The sequence below is a fragment of the Rhamphochromis sp. 'chilingali' genome (assembly GCF_963969265.1).
Source record: "Rhamphochromis sp. 'chilingali' genome assembly, chromosome: 19".
NCBI lineage: Eukaryota > Metazoa > Chordata > Actinopteri > Cichliformes > Cichlidae > Rhamphochromis > Rhamphochromis sp. 'chilingali'.
In genome coordinates, this window is record NC_137946.1 from 30,087,256 (window position 1) to 30,099,529 (window position 12,274).

The 12,274-nt window shown below is 40.4% G+C and overlaps 1 protein-coding gene across 2 annotated transcripts in view; it reads right to left on the minus strand.

The window, feature by feature from the left end:
- pof1b (POF1B actin binding protein) overlaps positions 1 to 12,274 on the minus strand; it is a 37,961-nt gene that overhangs the window by 5,230 nt on the left and 20,457 nt on the right. For both annotated transcript variants that reach the window (XM_080867762.1, XM_080867763.1), the window contains exons 4-12: positions 10,146 to 10,179; positions 9,345 to 9,425; positions 8,664 to 8,756; positions 7,609 to 7,722; positions 4,729 to 4,881; positions 4,489 to 4,608; positions 3,511 to 3,642; positions 1,262 to 1,332; positions 512 to 626 (exon numbers count right to left, since the gene is read on the minus strand). In XM_080867762.1, the coding sequence (XP_080723888.1) occupies positions 512 to 626; positions 1,262 to 1,332; positions 3,511 to 3,642; positions 4,489 to 4,608; positions 4,729 to 4,881; positions 7,609 to 7,722; positions 8,664 to 8,756; positions 9,345 to 9,425; positions 10,146 to 10,179 (913 nt within the window). The remainder of the gene's footprint in view (positions 1 to 511; positions 627 to 1,261; positions 1,333 to 3,510; positions 3,643 to 4,488; positions 4,609 to 4,728; positions 4,882 to 7,608; positions 7,723 to 8,663; positions 8,757 to 9,344; positions 9,426 to 10,145; positions 10,180 to 12,274) is intronic.

The window sequence follows — 12,274 nt, forward strand, 5'->3', positions numbered from 1 at the left end:
GACATTATGCATGAAATAAACTCCAAGTTTGAAGTTTGAATTTCCCCTTTTTAACATTCTATTTGTCACTTAAGAGCCGATAATGATGATAGACTTTGTTGCACATGTAATGAAGCTGCTTGACAATCAATTGATATAAAATCTAGCCGTGTGCCCACATGTGGATTGTTTTATTCGTTTATTTTCACCTTTGTCAGTTTTTTTTGTTTGCATCAGGTTGTAAATCTGCAAAATTAACTTAAAGTCCCACAAAAGTCTTTACATTTTGTGCAGTTTGTCAGTTTTTCTGTCAGAATCTCAGTTCAAATCACGTCGAATTATAAACACATACATGTAAATTCAAGAACATATGAACTTTTGGTAATTTCTTTTTCAACAAACCTAATATTTTTTAATGCAGCTGTATGTACAGGTGCACTGCTGTCGCTCATTAAATCAGTGTGGAATGTAGAGCAGCTCAGTGAAAGTGACCTGCTCACTCTCACCCTTCACTCTCGCCTCCTGTTTTTACCTGTTTGATCATCTGTCCACTTCTCTCGATGACGATGGTCTTGTCTTCTTTGACAGGTGAGGTGACCTGGTAATCATCACTGAGCAGACCAAGGATCGGGTACTGGTTCCTGTACCTGCAAACGCACATTTAGTTGTTATTCTCAGATTGTGAGTCACGTGGATGGTTAGAATTTGTCTGTATATACTGCATTCAAGTGATTCAACTGTCACTTATCTTTTTGAAAGTGTAATAGGTGGCAGTTTAAAAAAACAGATCTCCCCAAAACACAATAGATTAAATAATTTTGTTCTATTGTGTTTTTCTCCTTTTTCTCTCTTCGGCCAAACAACACGTTCCATAATCGCATTAATTAAGAAGAGCCACACCGGCAAGCTGTACAAGTACTCCTGTGAAATTTGTGATTAAAAATCAAGAATAAAGGCTATTAAAGGTTTGGTTTTCATGTCATTCCACTTAAGATAAATCCCACTCTTTTACTGTGTGTCCAAATGGGTGTCTTTCAGTGCCACATTTAATGACCTGCCTTATGTAAAAGATGCCCACCGTTCAAAGACCTGAGAAGATAACGTCAGGCTTTGACTGTGGTTGCTGGGTTAGTCCTACACGTCACGTTGCTTCAAAGCATTTTCAGCATGAGCTAGCAAGAACTCAGTCAGTAGAATCAGCAGAGTTAAGGGTCACTTAACATAAGTTAACTTGATATAAAGTTATCTTGTCTGGCAGCAATCTGTCATAGTTATTTCGTACCTTTTGGTGATGATGGTCTTAGTGACATTCTTGGAGCTGCTGTTCCTGTCCTGCATCAGCCTTCTGATCTCCTGAGGACCACAAGAAGCCGTCAGTTAAACGGCACATTGTGCTCCACACAGATAGCTCACACTCATTCCAGTCACTTTGCATTCATTTAGGCAATTTTTTAAATGTGTCAGAGTAAAATGGAACTCGAGTACCAACACATGGTATGGAATTTATAGTCTTTTTTACTGTTAACTTCACAGCAAATGAATGTCGAGCAAAACTATTTCCTGCAGTTTGTGCAGTTTTAATTGCGCTGGTATGTGATGTGAGCCACCTGAGGTAATCAAACGCGCCTGAGGTTAAACAACAGATTTTGAATGAAAACAATGGAATTAGAATGAAAACAACAGAATTAAAATGAAAAGAACAGAATTAGAATGAGAAGAATCATATTTGAATGAAAACAACGGAATGTGAATGAAAAGAACAGATTTTGAATGAAAACAAAAGAATTAGAATGAAAGCACGGGAATTAAAATGAAAAGAAAATAATTTGAATGAAAAGAACAGTATTTGAATTAAAGCAACGCAATTTGAATGAAAACAAAAGCATTAGAATGAAAACAACGGGAATTTGAATAAAAAGAGTAGAATTAGAATGAGAAGAACAGCATTTGAATAAAAACAACAGAATTTGAATGAAAACAACAGAATTTGAATGAAAAGAACAGATTTTGAATGAAAACAAAAGCATTAGAATGAAAGCACCGGAATTTGAATGAAAACAACGGAATTAAAATGAAAAGAAAAGAATTAGAATGAGAAGAATCGAATTTGAATAAAAACAACAGAATTTGAATGAAAACAAAAAAATAGAATGAAAGCACCGGAATTTGAATGAAAAGAAAAGAATTAGAATGAAAACAACGGGAATTTGAATAAAAAGAGTAGAATTAGAATGAGAAGAATCGAATTTGAATAAAAACAACAGAATTTGAATGAAAACAAAAAAATAGAATGAAAGCACCGGAATTTGAATGAAAATAACGGAATTAAAATGAAAAGAAAAGAATTAGAATGAGAAGAATCGAATTTGAATAAAAACAACAGAATTTGAATAAAAACAACAGAATTTGAATGAAAACAAAAAAATAGAATGAAAGCACCGGAATTTGAATGAAAAGAAAAGAATTAGAATGAAAAGAACAGAATTAGAATGAAAGCAACAGATTTTGAAATTAAATTAACTATCATCTTTCAGTCAGAGGAATGTAGTTGGACCTGAAAGGTGCTGGCTTTGTTTTCTTCATTTACAAACTTCATTTTTAGCATTCAGTTTGTTTCTGCATGACTAAAGACAAATCTGTTGATCATCCAAAATGTAGTAAGTCTGATGGTGATAAAGGAAAATTGTGGTTTACTAAAATTGCTTTTGCAGTTTGCACATAATTGAATCCAGACTGGTTTTAACTGGAAACACAGCAGGATCAGTGAACAGAATGAGTCGGACGATCTCACAGGAGCTTCACAAGTTACCCTTTTTTTCGGATGTGAAAAATGGCAGACGGTAAAATCATTACCTTCACTATCAGTTTATATTCTACATATAAAAAGCCTATTTCTACCTAGAAACATCTAATCAGACTGCTTCCGCATATGCAGATCTCAGTATTAAACTTTGTGACTATATTGATATTGAAGCTGATATTGTGTGGAAAAATAACCCCACTTTAGTTAAATTCAAACTGAATGGCTTTGCAGTACCTCAAATGGCCACATGAGGCTGCTAACTGACTCCATCTCCATTCCCAAATGGCTTTTAGTGTCAAAATACCAAACTTTTACAGCAGCAACAGGCAGGGTCAGAGCCTGTAGAAAAAAGTTATTTCTATAGGTTTTCCCTCTTCTTAACAACTGTGAGAGGGTGGAAATTAGAGGTGGGGCTATTTGAACTCAAAGTTGAACACAGGCAGCTGTACCCACTCATCTTTGTTTTAGTCCATCATTACAAACCTGTTGGTCTGCTTTTCATCACAGCCAGGTCTCCAGATATAATTAATACTTGATCTGTATTTAAGGTTTAACAGATTCTTTATAAAACGAACTGAAAAACAGCTATTTTATATAATATCCAGCTGATTCTATTTAGTCTCTTGATTCTGAGAGCGCCGGTTTGTCTCGACTGATCCTTTTGATAGTCTTCCATCTTTGACTGGCACAAAATTAAACACAGTGTTGATGTGTTGTGTGTTGCAGACCTCCTCTTGTTTGGAGATGGTGGTCTTCTGCTGCTCCAACATGGTGAGAAGCTCTGTGATCTTCAGTTGAAGACTCTTCTCTGAGGACGACCTGTCAGTGGTGACCTCTGTCTGAATCCTTGTTATCTGGGTCTGGAGAGATTAGAGCAAGAGACGGAGAGCAAACCAGGAAAAAAAATGAGTTTAGGTAAGACTACGACTGGGAGCATGTTAGAAGATATATTTTTATGTTTCTGGCCTATAACATGCAACTGAAACTGCCAACAACGTGCAAGCGAAAAACAATGCCTTCCTTAAATACAAGCACCGGGATGCACCGTCATCTAACATTAATCATTATTTCATGGTTTCTGGTACCAGCACTCACTATGGGAAGCAGGCAAACAGGAAGCATTGTGACACTGTGGGCAATGTTGTGCTGTTAAACCTTGGGTCCTGCTATCCATGTGGATGTTATTTTGACACATACTACATACGTAAGCACTGTTGCAGACCACGTACATCCTTTCATGGAAACAATGTTCCCTGATGGCTGTGACCTCTTGCAGCAGGATAATGTGGCCTCCCACAGAGTGAAAATGGTTCAGGAACGGTTTGAGGAGCACAACGACAAGCCTCCAAATTCCCCAGATCTCAATCCAATCGAGCATCTGTGCGATGTGCTGGAAAAACACATCTGATCCGTAGAGGCCCCACCTCGCAACTTACAGGACTTACAAGGCTCTGTTGCTAACATCTTTGTGCCAGATACCACAGCACACCTTCAAGGGTCTAGTGGAGTCCATGCCTCGATGAGTCAGGGCTGTTTTGGCAGCTGAACAGGGACCAATGCAATATTAGGCAGGCAGATCTTTGGCGACAAATCAACTTTTGTGCAGCTTCTGTAGCTCGCCACTTACCTATCTGAAAACCAAACTTCTGTGGTCTATTTTTTTTTTTTTTTTCATTTTGATGAGAATCTAGTTCTTCCTGTCTTACCCTCAGCCTCTCGATCTCCCGATCTTTCTCTCGAGTCAAGGTGCTGAGCTGCTCATTGTACTGACGGGATAATTCGTCTGTTTTGATCTGAAAGGTGGAGCTGCTACCTTGTCCAGCCAGCTGATAGGAGGGACAGACAAGACAAAAAGACAAAAGATTTCAAAAACACATTTTGCTAAATAACTGCATAACTTTCTTTATTTAAAGAGATGTAGGGGAAAAAAGCATATCCAGCTTTACCTTCTGTCGGAGCATCTTGTTCTCATTCTCCATTGCTTTCATTCTTGCTTCCATCTCTTTCAGCTTGAAGTCACGATTCGAGTCGCTACTTTGTTTGCTCATGATCTGGCTCTCCAGTGAACGCTGGGCGGCCTGGGATTCCTTCACAGACAGCTGCAGAAAGACAACACACATAGACGCTATGTAGACGCCCGAATCCAACACAGTCAGAAACTGCAGTACCTGACTGTGTCGAAGAGTATTATTTGTTAAACTGAAGGTCAAATTCTTGCCTCAATGTCGACCTGCTATTTGTGCATATGCAGTAATCCATACTCTGAGGAATCACTACAAACATCTTGCGTGTCCTCATTCCAAATAAAGAATTGCCTTTTTAGATGAACTGACAAGCAAAAGTAGCAAAGCTACTTACATTTCTCCTTCTCTGATACATGAACCCATGCAGATAGATTCACAGAAGCAGCACACATTTTCAAAGATTAAAAAAAATAGCTGGGTTGTTCAGGTTTTCCTCATTTTGATCCTTAAGTGAAACATCTCCACTATTTGCACAGTAACGCTGGCCAGTGACTGCAATGAAACACTTTCTATGAAGAGTGCAACTGAGTCCTGCCCATGCTTGAAGGCAAAACAGGTCATAGCTCTCTGTTGTCTTTGCAAACATGCCTCCAGAAAACTCTGGATTTCTGGAATTCTGTTTTCATAGTCGGCACGCGTGAAAGAATGGAATCGCCTTTTTTTCTGGCAATTTTCATAGTGTTGTGATAATACGTAAAGTTCGTTTTTTGATTTTTTTACACACAGCCTTCAACTGTAGTAAAATACTTCTCTGTGACTATTAGTGGAAATGACAGCAGTCACTCTTAACAACCGCAATGTATCCTTTAACATTTCTCTCCTTAACACCATAGCTACCCAGGACCTCCTCTGCTCCCTGCTCCCTTCACCTACATGTCCATTGAAGTCCGCTCCAATCACCACTCTCTCCTCAATGAAGACTCTCTTCTAACACTTAGTCCAGAAATCCTCTCTTTCAACTGACTTCCAACCTGTGGGGCACACACTTTAAAACTCAGGAGAGTTTTCTCCAAGCATGACATCCCGGTGCATTTCAGACCCAGCAACACGCTCAGACAAAAACTGGTTCACCCGAAAGACAAAACGCCAAAACACAGACTTAACAATGTGGTGTATGCTGTACAGTGCAGCGAGGAATGCCCAGACCTCTACATTGGAGAGACCAAACAGCCACTTCACAAGCGCATGGCACAACACAGAAGAGCCACCTCCACAGGACAAGACTCAGCAGTCCATCTGCATCTTAAGGATAAAGGACACTCTTTCGAGGATGCCAATGTTCACATTTTGGACAGAGAGGACAGATGGTTTGAAAGAGGAGTGAAAGAAGCCATCTATGTCCACTGTGAGCGACCATCTTTGAACAGAGGCGGGGGTTTACGACACCAACTCTCTGCCATCTATAATCCAGTTCTGAGATCCCTTCCCAGACGCCTTAACGCCCACTCACATCCTGGGCCATCTGACCTCAGGAATTCTTATGATAAGGTGTGGCCAGGTTTCACAATGAACTCACCCGAAACTCTGGCTGATTGGGACCCACGCCCAGTTTCCCACCTTGGCTCAGGCGATTAGAGGATCATCAGGGGGTCCTTTTGTCCCTCTGTGGGGGGATACTCCCACTAGGTTTATATCTGGGACTCTCCACCATTTGACCTTAGAACTGAAGAAGCTTCTCGGATGAGAGGTGAAACGTCTTCAAGCAACTTAAAGAAGTCCAGATGCTTTTCTTTGCAAGCTCCTTGACACACTTTAAACATTCATCATATTTTCTTATTATTTCCAGCATGAAACTCTAGACCCTGTCTGGCGCTCTCTCTACCTCAACACTATTCACATAGTCTTGGTTCAAGATCGCAACTACTCCATTTTTCTTCCTATCTACACCATCGTAGAACAGTTTGAATCCACCTCCCTTCCACCCTTGTCTCCTGAATACACAACATATCTATGTTTCATCTCGCCATCATATCAACCAGCTCTCTCCCTTTACTACTCACAGGCCCTACATTTAGTGTCCCTAATCTCACATTTACACACCTGCCTTTCCTCCTCTGTCTTCACCCAACAGTAGCACATTTTCTCCCATTTCCAGTATCTCATTCTTGATGATCAGCACATTTGATTTAACGCAAACGTTTAACCCTCTCCATTTATGCAGGGAACAGGCACTAGGAGCACACTGGCTTGTGATCCCCCATCACTGGATGCCAACACTATGGTGGTGAATTTTTAATTTTACATCTGTATATTGGACTCATGGGCACTTTGACTGACAGCTGGCTTTGCAAGCACTTTGGTAAACTACAGTAGCTTGTTCTGGTGTAGAGACCTAAAGATAAAGGCAACAAAAAATTTAATATTTTTTAGCCTTGGGTAACCAAGTTCTACCTGCTAAGCAGAGAGAGGCCACTAAAAGAAACCTCTGACACTGAAAATCTTAATAATTTTGGCTGTTTAAAGTAATTTTGTAGCCTCTCATTGGTCCATTTCATACTGTAGTACCAGCCTCTCCCTCAGCCTGGTTTTGCCTGCAGGTCTCCTCTTCCAAAACCCTGCCATGCTTGCTCATGATTGTCTGATAGTTCGGGTTCTGTCTCTGTATGTAGACACTGACATTAAAAGAAACTGTACTGGAATTAAACTGGCTCTTTTCCCCTCCAGTGTTTTTGTGGTATTATGAAACAAACCAAATACAAGTTACTCATCAAAACGGTGGTTTCTCCAAGCACAATTTGGAGAAACAAATTTTGTTCATGAATATTTGGCACACACACTAACAGACAGACACACGTGGAGTACCTGGAGCTGTCTGTTGTTTTCTCGGACGGTCGCCAGGAGGGAGTCATACTGCCGAGCCTGGTCTGTTTTGAAACTCAGATCTCTCTCCAAAGAGTCCTTCTCACTCTCCAGACGCTGTAATATCAGACAGACATATCACATCTTTAACAGTAATAATCATATACTTCATGATCGCTGACATGCCTTCTTCTTTGCTTCTGGATTCAGATTAGTCATTACGCTGGGCTTGTTGTTGGAATCAGAGAAAACACACATTTGCATTTTTGATTCCTTGTCAGTTTAAAACGTTAATTGTTTTTCTTCAGAAATATAAGCACAATGAATGTGACTCACCACACCTCATTAATAGTTTGATACTATCTTTCTGGTGTCCTGTACGTGCCTGTCTAATTGAAACTATTTAAGTAACTCGCACCACTGTGAAAAAGCTCATATACGATGCGTGAAGCCTTTGGGCGCATACTGTTCTACCCTGACAGACGCTGCTGTACAGATCTGAATGTTACTTATGTAACCACACCCTCTGTCATGTTCTTCCCTCAGTGCTGATGTTACACTGAAGTCGTTATCAACCAAATAGGTTCAAGTGGACATGGCAGAACCATGAGGTGTTGATGTTACGGTCACATTTACACTCCTGACTTAAACCCATTAATACCGAAATTTGAACGTTTAATATAGAAGCATATTGAATGTACCACTATATTTATTCCCCTACAATATTATAAAGTGTTAGCATTTTTTCTTTGACTTTCTTTCTTAGGAGATGTTTGCTTGTTTGTTGTCATGTACTGGAGTTTTCTCAGTTGCTTAAAGATGATCTGACAGCTTTGATTTATACTCCTGTTTGTGTTTGTTACCACAGTTTTTTATTTTCTTTTGCTGTCGCCGCAGAGTCAAACTAGCGGCTCCAGTTTCTCTCCAAGATTCCAAGAAGACACAAAGCCGATCCACCCTACTTTTTATCCAGATACCAAGCACTGTGCTGCAGAGGACAGTGTCTGAGTTATGGTGACTGAGCTGGGACTTGTCTGAAGTGTTTTTCTCCTTCTTACCCGCAGGTCCTCCGACATGTGCATGAGCTCCTCTCTCAAACTGTTGAAGGTGGACAGCAGCAGACGCATGCTCTTATCTGCAGTGAGACGAGTCTGACACACAAACACAGAGAAGGTAACACCAGAGAGGGGACAGAAAAAACAAAGGTGTGAAGCTCAATGCTTTGCAGTCGTAAATATTATTTAAAAAGCACATATTCTGCTGTTTTAGGCGGCCCAACACAGATGCTACTGGTACAGACAGAATTTCAAACGGTAACTAGTTTGACCTTATTAATGATCTTGTCTGGATATGATTATGAGGTCCAATACACAGTATTGAGCGCTTTACTAAGGTCTAACAGGATAAACACAGAGCTGAATCCACTGTCAGAGGCCATAAGAAGATCAAGCTAACCTTCACTAGTCCTGTTTCTTTCAAGAACCTTTTAAATAAGAGGAAGGCTGGAATTCAGCCTATAATTAACTAAGACATGTGGTTAGCTAAGACAGCTGGAGGAATCCCAGCTCCCATCTATCCAAGTACTAACCGGGCCTGACGCTGCTTTGCTTCTCAGATAAGACGAGACCAGGCATCGTCAGGTGACAGGCTTGAATTTGTGGGATTATATTCTCATTGATAGCAAAATGTGTTATTAATTAAACTTGTGTATTATTGGAATCTTTCTGTCTGTCACTTACCTGTAGCAGGTAGCGCATTTGTTGCTTGGTCAGTTCAGTAGCTCCTTTTGGAATCAAAGCCTCCACCTCCTCTTTATCCACCTGAAGTTAAAGAATGACAAAAACACTTTTACTTATTCATCACCTGGCACGTTTTTGCACATGTTTTGGGACTGTCCTGTTGTATCCAATTTTTGGGTCTTTGTGAACTCTGTGTTATCTGAGGTACTGGAAGTTTTTTATGTTCCCAATCCTGGTCTTTGTCTCCTTAATGATACCTCTGAAATCTCCTTAAAACAAATACAATGCAAAATGTTGTTCGCTGGATTCACATCCGCAAAGAAGACTATTACGAGGCAATGGTTCAGTCCTGACATTTGTATGGAATCATTCTGGAGACGATGTCTTATCCGTGTTATTGGTTTTGACTCATCCAGAGTTATCTCCTGGAAGAGGCAATAATTGGTTTTAACTTTGTGTTTTTGTGTTTTTTCTTTGCTGTCCCTATGCCTTGTGACTAATGTTTGCTTTGCTACTGCAGTTTACAGTTGTGCTGTATATGTCTGTACCCCCCCCCCCCCCCCCCCCCCCAAACCCCGTTTTAAATCAATAAAATGTTGATCACAAAAAAAAACACTTTTACTTTAGTTTTTGTTTCCGAGGACTTTAGTCAAAATCTCTCATATTCTGCAGAAAATGTCTGAAATCTGATTAGTTTCAAGGTTGTGACTCATTTTGACCGCAGCTAATGTTGTTGTGTCTCTCTGAGATCTCCTCAGATTCACTTATCAGTTACTTGTGTGATGGAAGATTGTTTCTCACCATGGAATCTTTTCCCAAATCCATCTGGTGTTTCCTGGAACACAAAGCAAGGAAAACAATGAGTAAAACAGCGTGACTGGAAAGAGCTCCAGTAGGCGTGTTTTGTTCTATCTGAACAAAAACCTGTTCATCTCTGATGATGCATCAACGATTTGGGCTCCTTTTGGTGCACAAACTTATTTTATGGTTGAAAATTTTAATTTAGGACCATACTGAGATTAGGCACCATACTTAAGGTCACATGAAATCTTAGGATCATTTCCTGGTGCTGTGCTTTTCTATGTGTGGATAAGTTCGTGTGTTTTCCTGTGTGCCCAGAGGAGCGCCTGTTGGTGCCACTCTGACTAGCTCCTCTGTCCCATCCATATTCATCAAGGTGTGCGATCTGGCTAATGACAGCTGCAGCATTTTAAAGAGGTTTTCAGCTTTTCATGGAAACATTTCTTGATTATATGAAAACACCCTGAATCTCATCAGACTTGTCAGCGTGATATTTATTTCAGCCTAATTGCTTAGTCTGGACTGTGAGTCAGCGCACGTACAATAGTGTGGAACAAGTAAGTACATCTGTGCTCGGTGATTTAGAGACATGTAGGTGGTTGGCAGGAAGGTGAAAAGTTATGGCTACCCTCTCACTCACCCACACCTCATGAATCAACTGGGTGTTAACTTATTGGAGCTCCATTTCACTCCATTTGGCCTTTTTAGCAAACCTGACCTACAGTTCATCCTTTTTTCTTACCTTGGTTTCCTGTACTAACATGCAGAGTGATGTGAAAATTAAGCAGAAACTGATGACGGTGAACATGTGCAAAATCAGCATGGATGATTTAAAATACACGTGCTGTACCAGGTTACGTTTTCAGGTGTACAGACTGTGCAGGCACTCCTTATGATTCACAGACAACATGTGTACAGCTATATACACAATTAAAAAAATACAAATCAAAAACTGCAGAATCCACTGTCAGCAATCCCAAAAGCACAAGAAAATTCCAAAACACGTGATCCAGAATGCTATTATCACTCTTGCACAGCTCAAACACAGCACGAAGAATCTTTTGATCAAGTTTTCAATCTGATTTGAAAATGCTTTCCTGTTTCTTTAATGTAAACCATCTCCAACAAAACTCCAACTTGTCACACTCGTGTCCAAAGCACCGAATCTCTCCCAAATGACAGAGCAATCACACAGTTTGCAGGTGACACTGATCACCACAGTTCTGTTGTCTCCCACAGCAGCTGCAAACAGTGCTCACACACTGTATAGATCCAGTGCTGTGGTTCATCTCCATCTTTAGTATATTGATTATAAAATGGGGAGCGACATGCTGGGTGTGTGGATATCTGAATGGGCTTCACCAGAGGTACTGCATGACCTCACCTGGGAATTTGAAGGGGAACTGCGAGGTACTGTAAGGAGATCAGAGACGAGAAACTGCGGGAGTTACGAGCGAGAGAAGCCAACCCGAAACTCGCCTTCAACCTGTTTGAGCATGTTGCACATGAAACTAATCCAAGCTGCCAAACCCAGTGTCTGTCTCCATGACAATCTCACACAGCTTATCTAAATGGTGTACAGCAGTCCAAGTCAAAACGATGTATGCGTATAACATCTCACCTTTCCGTGGACAAACAGAAAGGTGTGATGTTAAAGAAACATCCAACATAAAATTACACATCATCATTCGTTGTTCTGATCTCTCAAAGTTCACTTGAGGAATGAAAACAATTCTTCCGTTAGATGATTGGTGCTTGACGATGGGGTTGCAGATCGTGCAGGTGTCAGTAAAAGATCTCCCACAGGTTTTTTAGTTTTTCATGTCTGTGTGGACTGGAGTCATCATGGAGGCCCCTCCCCTCATGATAGAAAGGTTTCATCATAACGTGGAGGTGAACAACTCCGTAATGGTTTGAAAGACAACTCCCTCTAATGCAGTGGAGCATGACGCATTGGGTAATTTAACCAAAGCATGACACAGATGTTTCTCAGTTGTGCTAAACTCCAAAATCTGGTAGAAATGGAAGATTTCTTTGCGAAAGGCTATTTGTCTGGTAATAAGGACCGGGGTTTCCTTTTGTCCCCTGGTACTTTACTTATTCCAGAGTAAGATATTTGAAATTTCCTC